The sequence below is a fragment of the Panthera onca genome, chromosome A3 (genome assembly GCF_046562875.1).
Source record: "Panthera onca isolate mPanOnc1 chromosome A3, mPanOnc1 haplotype 2, whole genome shotgun sequence".
NCBI lineage: Eukaryota > Metazoa > Chordata > Mammalia > Carnivora > Felidae > Panthera > Panthera onca.
Genome location: NC_138341.1, coordinates 110,166,662 through 110,186,716, shown reverse-complemented (window position 1 = coordinate 110,186,716; position 20,055 = coordinate 110,166,662). Strand labels below are relative to the sequence as shown.

At 42.5% G+C, this 20,055-nt stretch overlaps 1 protein-coding gene across 5 annotated transcripts in view; it reads left to right on the top strand.

The window, feature by feature from the left end:
- ATRN (attractin) overlaps positions 1 to 20,055 on the top strand; it is a 159,916-nt gene that overhangs the window by 81,149 nt on the left and 58,712 nt on the right. For all 5 annotated transcript variants that reach the window (XM_060613551.3, XM_060613532.3, XM_060613525.3 and 2 more), the window contains exons 14-21: positions 446 to 584; positions 2,477 to 2,667; positions 5,098 to 5,317; positions 6,560 to 6,745; positions 7,243 to 7,476; positions 13,322 to 13,459; positions 16,201 to 16,294; positions 18,402 to 18,454. In XM_060613551.3, the coding sequence (XP_060469534.2) occupies positions 446 to 584; positions 2,477 to 2,667; positions 5,098 to 5,317; positions 6,560 to 6,745; positions 7,243 to 7,476; positions 13,322 to 13,459; positions 16,201 to 16,294; positions 18,402 to 18,454 (1,255 nt within the window). The remainder of the gene's footprint in view (positions 1 to 445; positions 585 to 2,476; positions 2,668 to 5,097; positions 5,318 to 6,559; positions 6,746 to 7,242; positions 7,477 to 13,321; positions 13,460 to 16,200; positions 16,295 to 18,401; positions 18,455 to 20,055) is intronic.

Sequence of the window (20,055 nt, the reverse complement as noted above, 5' to 3'; positions counted from 1 at the left end):
TAGAACTTGAGACTGAAGGTGAGTCAGGCGACTTTGCAGAATCTCCTTTTTTAGGTTCTAGGGCAAAAAATAATAGAATGACTCAGCTTCTATAGTTTTTGACAGTTTATTCCACAAAGCAGTTCATAAAATATGAAAGTTTTAAATTGTTTGGGAGGCTTTTGAAAAGCAGTGAGTTGAACGCCGCCATTTCACAAATGAGCAGGTAGAAGAGTGGTGTTTAAAATAGAGCACCTTGCCTCCTTGCTGGGTCAAGGCATGTCCTTGTGCGGAAGATTTCAGCACCCTATTTCCATTGCAGGCCTGATTCATCTGCATCTTATTTGTGTGTTTATTTGCAGTTTGCTTCCTCAGTTAAAATTTTGTTGATTTTAACATCCTGTTTGTCCTCACCATGAGTTCTGGCCGGGGATTAAGAGAAAAGCTTTTATCCACTGTGTTCTAGATCTCCATTTCCACATATGAGAATTGCCCCAAGGATAACCCCATGTACTACTGTAACAAGAAGACCAGCTGTAGGAGCTGTGCCCTGGACCAGAACTGCCAGTGGGAGCCCCGGAATCAGGAGTGCATCGCCCTGCCTGGTAGGCCTTGTAGGGGCATCTTGATGTGCATGGGTCCAGAGACGTCACACACACGCCCCCCATACTGTGCAGCCCAGATTGAACCCAGTACAGGAAACAAACTCATTTTAACCATTCATCCACCATACCATAATTGTGGTTATTCTTTTTAATGAAAATACAGTTCTTAAGCATTTGCTCGTACTATGCTTTGAGATAAAGTAAAGCATCATCTGCTGCTCTGGGGAATGGAATGACAGTTTGGCTCCGTATCTTCGAGCCTGCTGCACTGTCTCTGCTCGCCTCTGTTGTGGTCACCTGGCAGTAGAATGCAGCAATTTTGGCAGCCAGTCCGTCTGAGGGGTACTTTATGAATAGTTCTTCCTGAACACTGGGATTAGATTGTCAGCACCTTCTGACAAGAAGGAAGAGAGATGCCTTTATCAGCAGCACCTCCTGGGGTGATCTCCAGTCCTGAATATCTCAATTTATGGCCTCTAAGGTTTGGAATGAAGAGTTGAGGGCCTCAGGCTGGCCAGCCACGACAGAAGTTCTATGATAACATTTGCTCAACCACGATTGCCCAAAAGGGGTACATCTGTGGTTCTGTGCAGCAGCTGAAGCATGCCCAGCGCAACAAGGTCTGCCTGGCCCCTTTTGAATGTCCTTTGGAAGTACTTGATTCATCTTGCATGAGTGTGAGCTTCTCGTTCTTTATCTCATGGCATCTCAAACTTCAGTGCACTGCAGGGGATTTTGTCAGAAATCAGATTCTCATACACATCGGGGGTGGGGCTCTAGAATCTAGATTATAACGAGTAGTGACACTGATGCCACACTTGGAAGAACAAGTCTTTTATTTTTTTTTTTAATTTTTTTAATGTTTATTACTTTTGAGAGAGAGAGACAGAGTGCAAGTGGGGTTGGGGGGTGCAGAGTGTAAGTGGGGTTGGGGGTGGGGAGACACAGAATCCGAAGCAGGCTCCAGGCTCTGAGCTATCAGCACAGAGCTTGATGTGGGGCTCGAACTCACAGACTGCAAGATCATGACCTGAGTTGAAGTCAGGCACTTAACCGACTGAGCCACCCAGGCACCCTGCAAGAACAAGTCTTTATCTGCTCTTCAATGAACCCTTTCCCATGGCACCTTCCACTTACCTCACTGACTGGTAATGGGCATTGTTGGTGGCATTCTTCAGGGAACTTACTTCTGGCAAAGTTGCTTTGCTGTGCCCTTTTAGGAAGCATGCAGAGCTTCTGTGGGGCAGGGCACAGAGCTGAACTGGGTGGGTTCAGGGTGATTGCAGAAGTAGATTCCCATCTTGCCTCATGTGCTGCAGCTGTATCACTTTGGATTTGTTGTTGTTTTGTTTTGTTTTGTTTTGTTTTGTTTTTTCCCGAAAAGGATCTTTCCACCTCACTTTGGGGACGTTTTGTGCCCTTGATTTGTGCCCTTTCCACTTGATGTGAAAATAGTGCAGCTTTTGAAGACTGTAGTCTTACTCACTCACCAACTCATTTCCACATTCCACAGTTTTCTTCCCCATCCTTCCATTGTGCATATTTATTTTTCTGCTCTTCACTTAGGATTTTAGTCTTGTTTCTAATTGTTCGTCAAAAAGGAGTTTAGAAATTGAGCACTGGCACCTAGGATTTTTTCTTCCAAGGTATAGAGAGTTGACCTTAGAGTATGCCTCTTGAGATCCAGGAAATAGGACTGGTGAAGTCTAACTTTCTTCTATTCTGTATTGGTCCTTAGTGATGGGTTGGATGCCGTCACCATATCCTAGTGAAGTACTGTGGAATTCAAATTGCAAAAACCTTCTAGGTTTCCGGTGATTCAAACTGGTAATGTAGTGGTTTTGTGTGGTTTCTAAAACTCTTTTTTTTCTTTTTCCCCCGCTTTACAAAAGAAAATATCTGTGGCATTGGCTGGCATTTGGTCGGAAACTCGTGTTTGAAAATTACCACTGCCAAGGAGAATTATGACAATGCTAAATTGTCCTGTAGGAACCACAATGCCTTTTTGGCTTCTCTTACAACCCAGAAGAAGGTAGAATTTGTCCTTAAGCAGCTGCGAATAATGCAGTCATCACAGAGCATGGTGAGTTAACATCCTCAGAACTTAAATTTCTACCACCCACCCTTCCACTGAGAGCACGAACACAGCTTCCCTGTGATGTGCCTGGCACGCGGAGTGCTAGTGTGTGAGTATACTAAGAGACTGGCACGATCAGATGCTCTTCCCTTGATGCTTTCTTTCTTACCTTAAAATTGTTCAGACTTTGTAAGTCATATCGATTAGATTGTAAGACAAAGGGATAATTACACGTATATTGAGTAGCACCATGTGTCACATATCCTTGTGACATCAGCTGGTGCTTTCATCCTGGCTTCTGGGTTCTGCTGGGGGAGAGGGAAAGGGGATGTCACTACCGATTAGCTAGGTTGAAGGAAGCCACTGGAGTCTGTCAGGTTTCAGGTATTGTTACAGTGTGTAATATTTAATGGTAATCACCCTAAGAACTGTTGGGTCTTCCTTAGGTCTGACCAGCTCCAAAGGAGAGAGCACTTTCTTATCAAACGTTTCTGAGCCCAGAAAGCCCCAAGTTCTCTACCTGTCCTCCCAGTGCCCTCAGGTGACCTGTAGTTGATATTCTACAAACACATTTTGTCTAGAGAGGGATGAGCAGCACTTTGTTGGGTGCAGCCCCCTTCAGGGAAAAACATGGAAAGTGTGGTCTGGGTCCTGGCTACATTGGCCTCTGTATACCACCTGCTGTGTGACTGGTGGGAGGGGCCCTATAGTATTTTACTTTTCTCCAGTTGGTCTTTTTTCCAGTGCGGCTTTGGTATGGCATGGACACTTCAGACACTGGCAATACATTATAAATGTGGTTATCTCAGGGAACACTATGGCCGCATTTTATGTTTTATGATATTTTGAAGGGTTTTTCACATTACATAATCTCCATCAGAGATTTGTTTCTCTTTTCCTCAGCCCCAGAAATGGGCCTCTTCCTCTGTTCTGTCCTTGGCTGTTGGCCGGTCTTACCTGTAGTCACTCCCTCAGAGAATTGATGGCTTACAGCTTTCCACATTACCAGGGACCCCCAGGTCAATGTCTTTGAAAGAACACCTGGCTAGAAGGGTCCTGCTCTGCCAGCTGGCCACAGATATATCTTCTGGTACCTTTTCCCTCTTCCTCCAGTTTTCTGGCTCCAGAAGGTTCTGCATAGCTCCCAGGTCTGCTGGGAACACATTTGTACAACAGGAATTCATAGTCTTGTGGTGAGACTGACAGGTGAAAAGACAACTGTAGTGAAAAGTGCTTCCATAGGTGTGAGTCTAAACCTAAATCCCAGGCTTGCACGGAAGAACGAGAGCGAGCGCTGGACCTAGCCTGTAGGGCAGAGGCTGGCTGATAGACAGCCAGAGAGGTAATCTCTGAAGATGAGAGAGTTGGGAAGGTGGAGAGGGAAACACCATCTTTATATTGTACTGCCACATGCAAGATGTGGAGATCGAGGGGTGAGCTGCAGGTATGTTTGCATGACTGGCTGCGGGCTAGGGGGAAGGGAGGTCCTGTGGCCGGGCCACACGAGGTATCAAATCCAGAGAGGCCTTGTGTATAATGCTGATTGCTATGAATTCTATCCTGAAGCCAAAGAGGAAGAAATTGAAGGACTTTTAAAAGATACTAATTTTAATTAGCTTTCTTTCCTTAAAAAATGCATATTGCAAAGGAAATTTAGAAGATGCTAGCATTAAAATCAAAATAAATATCATTTATTACGACTAAAAATAGCTTCTGGGTATGTTTATTTCTTTGACATCTTTAACAGGCACGTATATTTTTTTCCTCTCAAAAATGGAAATACATTGTACATTCTGTTTGTAACTGCCAATATTAGGAATATCTTTCATTGCTGGACTGAAGCGTATACTTCGACTTAAAAATTGTTTTAAATTGTAACAAGAAGAAAACTTTAATAGAGCAGAAGATGGCAGAGACTCCCAGAGGTCCTCTTATTCCCTAGAAAATTCAGTGCCAGGCAGTACTCGCCAGCTTGAAAGTACAAATCTTCAATCATCTGAACTGGCCAAAGCCCCAACACAAGCTTAGTTAATGATCCAAGGATAAGCATATAACCAGTATTTCATAAATTATTGGTAAGATGCTTTTATGCATAAGTAATCATTTAAACCGAGGTTGGGGGATGGCCGTCTGTGTAACATTTGCCATAGGGTATAGTACTTTAGGGACTTATTATTACCTCTTTGCTGTTAATCTCTATGAAAATTTTTATATCTTCTCTGACTTATATTTCTGTCCTTTGTAAAATGGTCATATTGAAGTGCCAGGGATGATATATAACATTAAAAATGATAGTCTGTCCTACTCTGCCGTGGCTCAGTCAGGATAGGGAGGTTTTCTTTTATCTGTGGGTATATGTAACTTAGTGGTTTTTATCTAGAAGCCTGTTTTGTTCAAGACATTGCTTATACATAGCTGTGTCTCTTTTGCCTGTAGTCCAAGCTCACCTTAACCCCATGGGTTGGCCTTCGGAAGATCAATGTGTCCTACTGGTGCTGGGAAGATATGTCCCCATTCACAAATAGTTTGCTACAGTGGATGCCGTCTGAGCCCAGTGATGCTGGATTCTGTGGAATCTTGTCAGAACCCAGTACTCGGGGCTTGAAGGCTGCAACCTGCATCAACCCACTCAATGGTAGTGTCTGCGAAAGGCCTGGTAAGTATATGGGTGAATGATTGTCATTGGAAGCTCACTGAAAGAGAAACTGTAGGAGGCATAGTTAAATATTGAGATGTGTGAGATAGTCACGAGCAACAGATGGAGTATTGGTTTCAAGCATATGAAGCAGAGTGTCACCCAGAATTTAAACGCAGAAGGAAATAGTCTTTGGCTCTGCGTAGTATGAGCCATAATCATAAACAAAAATCACTAATTCTATTCAAAAGAGCCTAATATTCTCATTTACAGTGAGATTGATTGGTGTGTTGACCACAAAAAGTGTTGAGAATTTGCTCCAACAGGCAGATGTCTTGGTGCTGGCAAAGAAATGCTGTGGAAGAAAGAACAAGAATGCAAAGATCAGAAGAGCAAGCAGGTCACTGCAGGGACAGTAGACAGAAAAATGAGGAGAGCGGTTACGTGACAGCAGAAGCAAACCTGAAGCACGCTAGAGCTGTGAGAGAGTACCGAGGAGCACACCCTGAGTAGCTTCTCAGGTTCAGATCTCTCCTCTGGGCTACATTCAGGCTCCCCATGGGCTTGGGGTCTCTCCTCTGGGCTACAGTCAAGCTTCCCAAAGGCAGGCCTGGGGGCAGCCTCTGCAGCACGCGCAAACGTCTTATTCCTGCAGAGGGACGCAGGGACGCACACAGCAGATAGAATTTTGTGGGAGCTTTTTGGGAGGCTGGACTCCATTGACATAGTGTCTCATTTTAGCAAGGTACTATAAGTTGTCTGAAGAGTACCCAGGTGTAGAAGAGAACGCATAGCCCTGTAGGAATCCCCTTAAAATAATGGTTGCTAAACTTCCTGTAGGGGAGCTTCTCAGCCTTTTTGGGTCCTGAATGCTTTGGTGCATTTAATGAATGCTGTGCTCCTTCTACCCCCCAAATACACAAAGATACAAGTTTTCATGTTGAGGTGGGTTTCAATATCCTGGGTCCCATACTTTGTAAGGAGCTTTAGAACCACTGCTCTTATAGAAAGATTAGCTTGTTCCCTCATGTCTGTCCTTAAGGCTCTTTGAAAAGAAAGAGTTTTTTACCCCCCAAGCGTATGAGTATACTTGACTAACCAGTACATGGTGACTCTGTGTTTTCCGTTTCCCCCTACATTTAATGTAGCCCACTGCATTGATGTCGTGACACGCTAATGGGTCACAACCCACCCTGACAGGCCTTTTTGATCTCAGCCAACGTGGTGGGAGCTCTAAGTGTCTCTCTTGGGTTTGCTTCCCAGCGAACCACAGTGCCAAGCAGTGCCGGACGCCGTGTGCCTTGCGGACGGCGTGTGGAGAGTGCACCAGTGGCAGCTCAGAGTGTATGTGGTGCAGCAACATGAAGCAGTGCGTGGACTCCAACGCCTACGTGGCCTCCTTCCCTTTTGGCCAGTGTATGGAGTGGTACACCATGAGCAGCTGCCCCCGTAAGTGAAAAGGGTGCCGTTCCTGCTGTGGGGCCGCGCTGTCGGCCCCTGAGCATTTTAGGGACAATGCTGAGACTGCTGGAGGAGAACCTTCATGCAGAACCAAGCCCTGTGGGATAGACCACAGAGTCCAGAAGCAGCTTGCCCAGCTTCAGTATCCTACTGCTTCATCCGTGCAACGTCTCCACACCTTACTCTCCTGATTGATGAAATAAATGGACTCCGGTAGATGACCACTAAGGTCCCTTTCTCCCTCAACATCCTGGGATTGAGGGGGGGGGGAGTCCCTATTCTGTGTTGGGCAAGGTATTGGGCTCTTAAAATTTATTGTGTCATTTAAACAGTCACTTTAGAATAGGAGTCTTGACTGACAGAAGTTGAATAGTGTGTTTTAAAAAAAAAAGGTAATTGTTTTTAAAAAGGGTAATTTAAATACAATGAATTCAAAGCAACCTAGTGAATTGTGCTAGTGAATTGTAACTTGTGCCCTCTTACAGCTGAAAATTGTTCAGGCTACTGTACCTGCAGCCATTGCTTGGAGCAGCCAGGCTGCGGCTGGTGTACTGACCCCAGCAATACTGGCAAAGGGAAATGCATAGAAGGCTCCTATAAAGGACCAGTGAAGATGCCTTCTCAGGCCCCTGTGGGAAATTCCTACCCGCAGCCCCTTCTCAATTCCAGCATGTGCCTGGAGGACAGCAGATACAACTGGTCTTTCATTCATTGTCCAGGTAATTTGTCTTGAATGCCCAAAATCAAGTGTTTCGCTGCCTATTTATAAAGAATAAAACTTTGAAAGCTATGTTATTTATATGAATTTCCTTTAGGAAAAAAATAACATCATTTTAGGAGAAATAGTTTTGCATGAAAACTATTTTTTTTAAAACTAATTTGGTTTTGGGTTTTTTTTTTTTTTAAGTTTATTTATTTTGAGAGAGCCAGCGAGTGAGCATAGGCTGGGGAGAGTCAGAGAGAAAGGAAGAGAGAATCCCAAGCAGGCTCCACACCACCAGCACAGAGCCTGACGAGGGACTCAATCCCAGGATCGTGAGATCATGACTCTCAGAGATGAAATCAAGAGTCAGACACAACTGACCGAGCCACCCAGGTGCCCCTGAAAAATATTTTCAATGTCAATAAATGAAAACACAGAAGTTCAAGTGAGGTGTTTTGCTTTCACTACAGAAGTAATGAAGTATGTTCATTATAAACAAATACTGCAGATGTAGATAAAATAAAAACTGGAATTCCTCTTCTCAGGTCCAGTTCTTCATAGAGGTAAAAACTTTTAATGGTTTAATATAGATACCTTCAGAATACCCATTTCTATTTTAGAGATAGAAAATACTGGGGTGCAGGGGGTGGCTCAGTCAGTTGAGCTTGTGACTCAAGCTCAGGTCATGATCTCATAGTTTCATGAGTTCAAGCCCCTCATCAGGTTCTGCACTGCCAGCACAGAGCCTACTTGAATTCTCTCCCTCTCTCCCTCTCTCCCTCTCTCTCTTTCTCTCTGTTCCTCTCCCTCTCTCCCCCTCTCTCTCTCTCAAAATAAATATGTAAACTTAAAAAATAGAAAATACTATGCTATATAGGATTAATATGATATCTGTTGTTCTAGTTTGCTTTTTACTGAAAAATACATTGTGGCAATTGTTAGAGGAAAAATGAAAAATAAATTTCCTGCCAACCCAGAAATTCCTTTTCACAAATGTAGAAAAAAAAAGAAAATAGTCTTATTTTGAGTAAGCATTAAACCAGACTGGTACGCCAGTGGTACACCTCGGAGGCAATCCACTAATGAGATTGCAAAAACCACGAGAAATCTCACCTTTTTTTTTTTTTTTAATGTTTACTTAGTCTCCAGAGAGAGACAGAGTGTGAGTGGGGGAGGGTCAGAGAGAGAGGAAGACACAGAATCTGAAGCAGGCTCCAGGCTCTGAGCTGTCAGCACAGAGCCTAATGCGGGGCTCGAACTCACAAACCGTGAGGTCATGACCTGAGCCGAGGTCGGACGCTTAACCGACTGAGCCACCCGGGTGCCCTGAGAAAGCTCGCCTTTTTAAATAGGCATATAAGCTACTTATATCTTTATAGCAAGCAGCTGGTTACAGTGTGGCACTAATGCACCCAGACTAAATTCCCAAAGTGACAGGGAGGTAGGGTGCTGGCTTCCTTGATGTTTACATTTCAAAGTAATGGCTCCCAGGCCCTTAAGAAAAAATTCCTCTGATTGTTGTGCTGATAAGAGGTTTATTTAGGTTTTTGAAAAGGTTTACATACATATACATGTTAAAGGAGAAGAGAAAGGATTTGTAAAAATAGGTTTCCTTGAAGTGCTCTAAGAAAAGGGAGAAGGGGGAGGGAAGGGTCCCTATCCCTGGCAAGAGGAAAAATTAAGCCTGCCTGCCTGCTCTCCCTCCCCCTCTCCCTCTGTTCCCTTCCTCCCCCTTCCTTCCAGTGGTTGGTCAAGAAGGAATAGACCATGAGTTGGGAGGGTGTCCTGAGAAATCAACCCTGAGAAATTGGCCTTTGATTCAGACTGTCAGTAAATACTCAAGAATGTGCTGATGGGCCTTCAGAACAGCTGGGAGAGGTTAGGTGCAAAGACCTGAGGAGGTTAGTGGGTAAGAACTTCTCCAAGAGTCTGACACACGGTGCCACTGACAACAGGGCAATGAGGACTTCTGTAAGGGAAAGACCACCCTAAGTAACAGTAAAAGGCAAGAAATAGGCTGGGGGAAAATATCTGCAGTATAAAGATTATCATCCAGAGTATGTAAACCTCTGTCCTCCAGGAAGAAAAAAATGTGTAAGCTCAACAGAAAAAGTGGGCAAAGGATATAAAGAAGTCATTCTCAGGCAAGGAAAAGAGCAGGAAAATGTAAAATAAGAAACCAGGTTTTTTTTTTTTTTTTTGTCTACCAAACAAATTTCCTGTGTTCCTTTTTTCCTCTCTAAGAGGTCAAAGGATCTATAATTCTGTTTCTTATCTACTAGTTTAATTCATGAAATATTTAAATCTGTGCATTTTTGTTAATATCAGGAATATATGAGGTGAAATGGCAACCCACAGAATGGGAGAGAATATTTGCAAATCATATACAGTATCTGGTAAGAGTCTAAAGTCCAGAATACATAAAGAACTCTTAAAACTCAACAGTAAAAAAAAAAAAAAAAAAGAACCCAATTATGAAATGGGCAAAAGATTGAAATAGACATTTCTCCAAAGAAGATACACAAATGGCCAATAAGCACATGAAAAGATGCTCAACAACATTCAAGAAATTGGAACCCTCACACATTGCTGGAAGGAATGTAAGATGGTGCGGCCACTTTGGAAAACCGTTTGGCAGTTCCTCAAAAAGTTAAACATAGAGTTGTCATATGGCCCAATATATACCCAAGAGAATTAAAAACATATGTCTACCCAAAAACTTGCAGTGAATGCTCATAGCAGCATTATTCATAATAGACAAAAGTGGAAACAACCCAGTGTCTGTCAGCTGGCGAATGGATAAACAAAATGTGATACATCCATATGATGGAATACTATTAGGCAACAAAAAGGAGCAGAGTACTATATTCTGTGACATGGATGAGCCTCAAAAGCATGCTCCGTAAAACCAGTCAGATTCAAGACTGTTTATTATTATGATACCATTTATATGAGATGGCCAAAAAAGAGCAAATATATGGAGAAAAAAAATAGGTTAACTGTTGACTAGGGCTGGGAGTGGGAATGAGGAATAATGGGCACGGGGTTTTCCAAAGTAGTGGCACCATTTTCCATTCTCACTAGAAGTCTGAAAAGGTTGAGCTTTCTCCCCATGCTCATCAATGCCTGTGTCCGTTTTTTGATTGCAGATATTCTAGCATGTGAGAAACAGTATCTCACTGGTTTTGATTTGCATTTCTCTCATGACTGATGAAGTTGAGCATCTTACAGGCCATTTGCATCTTCTTAGGAGAAATGTCTATTCAAATTCTTTGCCCATTTTTAAATTGCATTATTTGTCTTTTTCTTATGGACATGTAAAATTCTTTGTGAATTCTAGATACAAGTTCCTTACTGAGTATATGATTTGCAAATATTTTCTTCCATTCTGTGGGTTTCTTTTTACTTTTTTGGTGGAATCTTTTGAAATATACAAGTTTTAAATTTTGTGAGTTCAGTGTATCAGTGTTTTCTTTTATCCCATGTGCTTTTGGTACTGTAAGAAATCAGTGCCTAACTAACCCAAGATCACAGAGATTTACTCCTGTTTTCTTTTTTTTCATGTTTGTTTATTTATTTCGAGAGAGAGAAAGTGAGTGATGCACTGGGGGGAGGGAGGGGCAGAGAGAGAGGGAGAGAGAGAATCTGAAGCGGAGAATTGATACTCAAGAGAGAATCAGCCTGATGCGCGACTCAGTCCCATCAACTGTGAGATCATGACCTGGGCCGAAATCAAGAGTCAGACTCAACCAACTCAGCCACTCAGGTGCTCCTCCTATGTTTTCTTTTTTATTTTTTTTTAATAAAATTTTTAAATGTTTATTTTCCCAAGAAACAGAGACAGAGCGTGAGCGGGGGAGGGGATGAGAGAGAGAGAGGGAAACACAGAGTCTGAAGCAGGCTCCAGGCTCTGAGCCGTCGGCACAGAGCCCGATGCGGGGTTCGAACTCATGAACAGTGAGATCATGACCTGAGCCGAAGTTGGACACGACTAAGCCACCCAGGCACCCCCTGTGTTTTCTTTTTTAAAGTTTCATAGATTTTTTCTTCTGTTTAAGTCCACAATCCATTTTGGGTTTATTTTTGTATGTTGTGTGAGGTTGAACAGACACAGAGCTGGTCACGAGATACTTCCTGCTGTTTGCCACTCTCCCAAAGCCTGCTCTGTCTCCCAGCCTCAGTTGGATTTTTCAAGTGTCAGTTGGTCAAGTGCATCTAGTAACTTTCCCTGTCCCCACCTTCTACATTAGGAGACAGAATGTCTCAACTCCCCTTTTTCTATTAGATACCTGACACTATCTGTTTTGTAATTTCTAGAAATTGTTCAGTATTTCGGAAGTATCTCTCAATACACTTCTGATAGCACTTTTTCTTCTTATCCCATTCTCTGATTGATTTATGCTTGTTTTTACATTTTTTTTCTGTACTTTCAGTGGGATTTTGAAGGGGAAGAGAGAGAGAGAGAGAGAAACATTTGTTCAGTCTTTTTATCTTGAACTAGAACACAGATTTTTATTGGTAAATGGTTTTAGGTATTACATTTTGTGTGTGTGTTGTACTTTGCCCTTTTGACACCTATACAGTTGTTCACCTTAACAGGAACAACATGTATATCCCACACCAAGTATTCTTGGTGCATTCCTAACTGATAGAGTCATTTTTAAGTTTTTCAGCTGCAGTCTGTATAGGACAAGTCAAATACCTGCAGGGATTAGAAAAGAGGTGGGTAAACAGAACTGATGCAAGACTGTGGAAGGTTGCCGAGACGGTGAAAACCTGTATCACGTTGGTCAACCAAGAGAGATCTGCAAAGGTTGCTAAAAAGTAAACCTTAAATGTTTTCACCACAAAAAAGCAATAGTAATTATGTGATATGAGGCAAGGCTAACATTACCGTAGTAATCATTTAGTGATATATAAGTGTATCAAATCAATGCATTGTGCTCCTTACACAGTAGTATCTCAGTAGAGCTGGAGGGGAAAAGACAGACTTGCAGAATGAGATCTTCCATCTGTAGTGGTACAGGTTATGCACTCTGTGGATGGCCCCACTGGAATCTGCAGTGAACAGCAGTCCTGAGAGGCCCAGGTTTTATATACCTTTCTAGTTGTAAAGTCCTATATGCATCAAGAATCTTACTAACTCCACTTGTGGAAATGTTTTTATATATAAAGTGGTTATTTTTCTAAAAGAGAAAAATTGCTGACAGCTCAGAGCCTGGAACCTGCTTCGGATTCTGTGTCTCCCTCTCTCTCTGCCCCTCCCTGCTTGCAAGCTCTCTCTCTGTCTCTCGCACACAAATAAATAAATAAGCATTAAGAAATTTTTTATGGTTTATGATAGATGAAATAACGTAAAGTAACTGTGCTATAAATTTAAAAAAATCAAAATTGAGTGTTAATATGAGCACAAACTGTGTTAAACTGTACAGAAAAAATACTGAAACTAAAATTCCGAATGTGCACAGTGATCTCTGGGTTGTGCAGTTGATTATGATTTTCCTCCCTTCCTTATGTTCTTCAAACTTACTCTCGTGAACATACATTATTTTACAAACAAGAGCAAATTATTTTTTTTTATTTTTTTATTTTTTATTTATTTATTTTTTTTTTTTTTGAGCAAATTATTTTTTTAATGGCTGTAGACTTTCACCTTGCTGTGGTATATTTCTGATTTCCTGGACTAGCCGTATATGGATGTTTTGATCTCATTTCTCAAACTAGTTTTTAGTGGGCCAGTTTTAATGATTTTGCATTTAGAGGTAATAAGGTAATAAAAGACAGTTGCAAGTAAATCTCGTGGAACTGACTCCACCCTATTCTACCATGGGACAGGCCCCTTCAGATTCTTTTTCTTTCAGCTTGCCAGTGCAACGGGCACAGCAAATGCATTAATCAGAGCATCTGTGAGAAGTGTGAGAACCTGACCACAGGCAAGCACTGCGAGACCTGCATATCTGGCTTCTACGGGGATCCCACAAACGGGGGAAGATGTCAGCGTGAGTCACGTCCCTCGGGGTTACTGACTGCAAAGCAGGCAGAACACAGTGCTTCTGTTTGACTTGAATATCTAGGAGGAAAAAAGCCACTTGGTTTTGGATACTGCATTTCTTTGTCATACTTGTCAGGAGCTCAGCTGAACGTGGGAGGGAGTGAGCAAGGCTGCCAAGTGTCTGAGTAGCTGGTTAAAGCAACGAGCCAAAAATGGAAGAGTTAAGCCTTTAATCATTCACTGTGAGGGTAAAGCAAAAGGCTTAAACCTGAAACCGGGAAAGCTCTGAGTCCCCTCGCTCCGTTTCCAGCCCCCTGGAGTGAATGCTGGATGACCGTCAGGTGGATCAGCACAGAGGTGGGGAGAGCCCCTAACAGCAGGCTCCAGCAGAAGCCTGTAAGGGACCCTGAGCATGGGAGGGGAGTGGGAAAGTGCCAGGGACCTTACTGAACTCGGAGGCAGTGTCTTCAGGGCTACCCCCTTCTTCCCCCTGAGGAGGCTCAGCAGAAGCAAGAAGGTCTGCCCCAGACGTCAGATAAAGAGATGAGGGAATGCAGGCGCCTGAGCTAGAAATGCAGACATGTGAGAGTGTGGCCTACTGGGGGTGGGACAGGGTGGGGGCTGAGACCCTGCTGGCAGCTCCCTTCAGAGACTGCCACCCAGGCCAGTGCAGGAGGCCAGTGAGGTAAACCTGGGTCATGGGCTGTGGTCAGGTCCCAAAAACCACACACAGGGTTTTAACCAGATGCAGGACTCCTCAGCACTTCTAGTATATTTTAAGGATTTAAAATGATGAACTGCTTTTTGGCTTGTTCTTGTTTGCATTGGGAAGACCCTTCAGGTTCTGAGCAGGAAAGTAAATAGGAAAGGAAAATCTTTGCTCACTTCCCAAATCCCACCTCCAAACTCCTTAGCACAGCCCTTGAGAATCTGATGCCAGAGCAACCAGGAGAGAGCTGGCATTTTAGCCGTACATCCCTTCACCTCTCAGGGGTCAGTCTCCTCATCTGTAAAATGGGGAGAATAGGGTGGGGTTGAGGTGAAAGTGATCAGAGCAGGGCGTTCAGTAGATGTGGGCAGTTATTAGTACCCTCCTACTGCCCTTTCCCACCACTCTTAAGTAGAAAATTCTTGCTCAGATTAAAAGGTATTTAGTAAACATATTTTCCCTCCTCATTATGACTGGGCTTCATCTGTTCAATAGCAGTCAGAGTACCTGGCATTACTGGGGAATGTACACAAGACGCTGTGCCTGAGGCCCCCTCAGGCACCAGACCTCGGGCACCTTTATCATCTTCAGGACCATGCATTCTGCCTAAAAGCTCACTGTGGCTTGTGGCCATGCGGGGAACCACATCCAGGACATGGGACTGACTGCTGGGCCTGCTTGTGCCTCCAGGTGCCACCATCCCCATTTCTGCAGCTGCCATTTAGAAAAATGACATCCTCTGAGGCATTTGTGGGGCTTGAGTTCACTTGTCCAGAATTTAGAGCTAGATTTCTTTTTCAGAGCTGCAATCTATAACAGCATGATTCTTAAAATACTGTGAGTGGCACCAAGTTTGTAATGTTCTCCTCTTAGAATTGTGTAGTCCTGAGTGAAGGACAGTGGCCATGATATATTGAATGCTTACCGTGTCTCATTCATGTATTACCTCCCATCATCCTTGCAGCTAGCCTGTGAGGTGGATACTGTTCTCATCCCCATTGCATAGACAAGGAAAGTGAGGCCTAGAGAAGGTAAATAGCATGCCCAGAGGAGCTCCTCCTTACAGAGGAGCTAAGTGCGGGAGAATGAACTCATGCCCAGGCAGTCTGACGTCAGGCCTGAGCTTCTTGCTAACACACCCCACTCCTCTCTGTACCCAGCAGAGCCAAGAGCAGAACACTCATGCTTCTGACTCCAGCATCCATCCTCTTAACCGCTGCCCTATTCAGTTTCATGAGTTTCTTTGGGCGATTTTTTTCTTCACAGGATTTATTTTAAGTACACCTGTCCTCAGCCCTAATGCCTTTAATTTATTTACAGAAAAACAAGGTGTAAAGTGAAAAGGTATTGAGCGAAAGGCTTGTTTCATCCCATGTATAAAATGTGTCCTGGCTCACACTTATGCGTTGGATGAAGAAGGTGATTTGTTGATGGCTGGAAGAAGAGGTGACAGGAGTTGTCTTCTGCAGAGGCTAAAGTGGAAGCCAGGGTAGTGAGCCTTGCGGGGCCCCTGACCTGCCATTGCAATTTCACCCCAGTTCTGAGCCCTGTTAGGATTTGAAACGTAGCCTTTGTGGAGCAGGCACCTCAGCTGAGGCTGAGCGGCCAGACCAAGCCTCCCCTCAGGGGCTGTCATTGCTCAGAGCATCTCTGTGGGGGCAGGGACTGTGTCTGTGTCCCCACACCCAGCGCCATACTGGAGATGCTTCACAAATATTTACTGAATGAATGAGTCATAGTAGTGACAATCCATCTATCAAAAAGATCAAAATAGATCAAAATGGTTGCTTCAGATGGCAGTGGGAACCAGCATTCTCTTTCCTCCTGTCCTTGGATTTTGGTTCTTTTAATGTTGCCTTTACATTATTTGAGATAAATCATTAGCTGAAAAACTTGAATCTTATCCTTTAAATGCTTTCATTTTCGTCTGTCTTTCCTATCAAATCCAATCCAGATAAAATTACGTGTTTTAGGAAAAGTCTGTGATAGTAGTCATCTCTTAAGCCAGTTGTGACCTCCATTCCTTTTCCTTCCCCCAGCGTGCAAGTGCAATGGGCATGCGTCGCTCTGTAACACCAACACGGGCAAGTGCTTCTGTACCACCAAGGGCGTCAAGGGGGACGAGTGCCAGCTGTGAGTACCACACCCTCGGGCCCCTGCCACAGGCCACACCTGGAGTCATTGACTGACAGCCAGGCAGGCTGGGTCTGTGCCCTGTTGTCATGGGCTCTGGGGGATCCCCGGGTTGATGGATTTGGAAGTTCGCCCTGTCTACTTCAGACAGGTCTAATTTGGTCAGCCTCCATACTGAAGAGGTCGTAGGTTCAGCAGCAGTTCCTTAATGGTTCTTTAGTTCACATTTTATGTTTGAGTGACACTGACATTTCCTGGGTTCCTGACTTAGATTCATTTTTTCACCTCAGTGGCTACTCAGTTTTTGTCACATCCAGGGATTACACCCTTTCCCAAGAAATTTAGAAGAACTGGTATTCCAGGACAGTGTTTTATTTAGCATTTTGGTTGTCTGATAGTAGAGATGATCCTCAGGGCTTTAACCCATCCCTCCTTATTCTAGCATTTTCTTTGGTGAAGTATGTCAGACATCTTCCAAGGAAGAGTCTGGGGTTCCCATCCATGAGGATGCAGACAGCGTCAGACAGACATGGAGCTTTAGCCCTGGCTGAGCCTCCACTGAGCAGGGTGCTCTTGAGACAAATCACTTAACCAAGCCGAGCCTCACATTTCCTGTTCATCAATAGTGGGACTAGCAATAATTGTTTTTAGTGTCCTGGTGAGTTGAAACAAGAGATTATTCCCCAACAAGTATATACCTGTCTGCCTCCCCAGAAAACCTCATAAAACATGTGTTCCAGGTTGACTCGTTCTCAAGAAGAGACTTAAGTGAGAGAAATGCATAGTAGTATCACAGCATTGAGCTGATACAAATACATCATTGGTGAACTTTTTTCCCCCAAAGAACAGTAGTAATAATGTCACCAGTGACCCAGACCTTGCTGGTGATGTTCAAGGAAAGAATTGCTCTGTCTGCATTTTATAGTTCACACTGCTGTGCATATTTACTGGTTTCATGATGCCTTAAAGCTAGTATGTGAAGAAATGTTTAATCAAAGATTAAGTTTAGCCTTGTGATCTAGGCTCCTTTAAACAGAAAAATATAATAGAACAAAATTAACGACTCCTTTTCTCAGGTGTACAATAATGAAATGAGGTATAGGTCCAGTAAAAGACTTTCTCTTCAAGAGATTTTATTTATTTGTTTTTTATGTTTATTTATTTTTGAGAGAGAGAGAGTGTGTGAGTAGGGGAGGGGCAGAGAGAGAGAGACACAGAATGCAAAGCAGGTCCCAGGCTCTGAGCTGTCAGCACAGAGCCCGACACGGGGCTCAAACTCACGAACCATGACTTGACCCGAAGTCGGACACTTAACTGACTGAGCCACCCAGGCACCCCTATTGAAGAGATTTAGATACAAGCAAGAGCTAAGAATCACCTGGGATCAAAGGACACAATATCCCGTATTATTTGTCTGAGAAGAGTGCTTGACCCAAGCTTTCCTCCCTTTCTTATAGCTCTTAGCTGCTGGGCCTGCCAGTATGAATGACCTTGTGAAGTGGGAGATTGGGTTTTGCTGATGTTCATAAATGATATTTGTGTATTTCAGTGGAGGAGTAATGATTTCTTTTTTATTAGACTTTATTTTTTTTCTTCAGACTGGTGAACCACGTTCAAGGGTTTAACAAACAAAAAAACAAATAAATAAATAAATGTGATTCTCAGTGTTTAGCCTTTGCCTGCTTATTTTTACAGAACAGGATCAGTTTTATTCAGGGACAAGAGGAAGGAAGTGAGAAATGAATATTTGAAAAATATTTTAACTTCAGTCTTAGAGGAATATTTAGTCCACACAAAAGTAAAAATGTGTTTTTTATGTGTTTTCAAAAAACCAAGGATCTAGGTTTATTATATTTGGATTTGTCTCCTGCACTTTGGCAAATGTTTATTCGTTGGCGGTGGTGTGAACTGCTGGGCCATCACTACTGAACCTGAACACAGACTCTCATCAAGCTCCCTGATCTGAGTAACAGTGAAGAATGTAATTGTACAGACTCAGACTTGTTTTCAGTTTAGTTTTATATGAAAGGATCTGCTTGATTTTAAAATGAATGTAGGTTTTGTTTTACCTAGCAATAGAAAATAATCTTCATTTTTATCCTCCTAGATGTGAAGTAGAAAATCGATACCAGGGAAACCCTCTCAAAGGAACATGCTATTGTAAGTGTTTTCACAATTCATATTTGTTTAAAGGCCAAATAGATCAATAAAACTTCATACTTTAACATGGGTTGAGAATGGTAAGTGCTTTAAGAATATCATGGAGGTGGGTCCTAATTTGATGTGTTTCTATTCTATCACATTTACTACATTTATGTTAATTACCTCTTTAGGAACTAATAAATAAAATATTTAATGATTAACTTACAGTGAAAGGTAAATCTGGCAAAGGGGCCAGGTTCTTATGGGTAAATGTATTTTCTTTCTATAGGAAAATCCACATAGTAGGCACAGTTACAGAACCAGAGAAACGGAGTAACGTTTTCGCATATCCACTCTAATTTTGTACCTGTTTTCCTGGATTGAATAGCATCCACTCAAAATTCATGTCCACCTGGAACCTATAAATGTGACACACACACATATATATATACACATATAGATATACATTGTATGTGTGTATATAATATATGTAAATATATACACATATATCTCTTTTAGAAGAAATGAGAAAAACTTCATAACTTTGTGTAGGGGAAAGAATTCTTAGATATGATTCTCAAAGCACAATTCATAAATACAATTTTTAAAAATTTTAAAAATTTTTATTTATTTTTGAAAGAGAGAGAGCATGAGTGGGGGAGAGGCAGAGAGAGAAGGAGGCACAGAATCCCAAGCAGGCTCCAAACCCTGAGCCGTCAGCACAGAGCCCAAGGTGGGGCTCAAACTCACAAACCGTGAGATCATGACTTGAGCTGAAGTCAGGTGCTCAACCGACTGAGCCACCCAGGCACCCTGAAAGAAAAAATTATTTATTGGGACTTTATCAAAAGTTGAAACTTGTATTTAAAAGAATACCATTAAAAAGTAAAAAGCCACAGAGAAGAAAAAATGTTTGCAAATTATGTATTTGATAAGGAGCTTGTATCCAGAATATATTAAAAAAACAACAACACTTTTACAACTAAATGAGGAGACAATTCAAGTTGAAAACAAGGAATGATTTGAAATAGACATTTCACCAAAGAAGACAGTTGGCCAACATGAACAAAAGACTTAGTAACATCACACATCTGGGGTATGTGGATTAAAACCACAGTGAGGCACACCCCTAGAATGACTAGAATCAAAAGTCAGTACTGTGACTTAATAGATGACTGGATTTTCACCTCTGCTCTACATTCAGTCTGTTGAATACACCTCTTTGGTTAGAGTACATTAAGAAAAACCTGGCCTCACCAGATAGAGTTGGAAAGGAGTAGAGTATTTTAATAACCCTTTCAGTTAATTATGGATACTATCCTTTGATACCATACCAAAACTAGACAACTGGTTATTTCTTAAAGATCAGTTAAATGTGGAACTCGAAACCATATCAGTGAATTTTTTGTAATCTGGTACATTACAACGTATCTATCTTGGAAAACAAAGCCAATACCCAATGCCAAGTTTTAGCAATGCTATGGGAAACTGGAACCTTCATGCATGCATTCTTTATGGGATATAAAATGGTGTAGGCACTCTGGCAAACCATTTGGCAGTTTCTTAAACAGTAAAAAATAAACTTAACAACAACTCTCCGTTTCCCTCTTCTTCTGGCT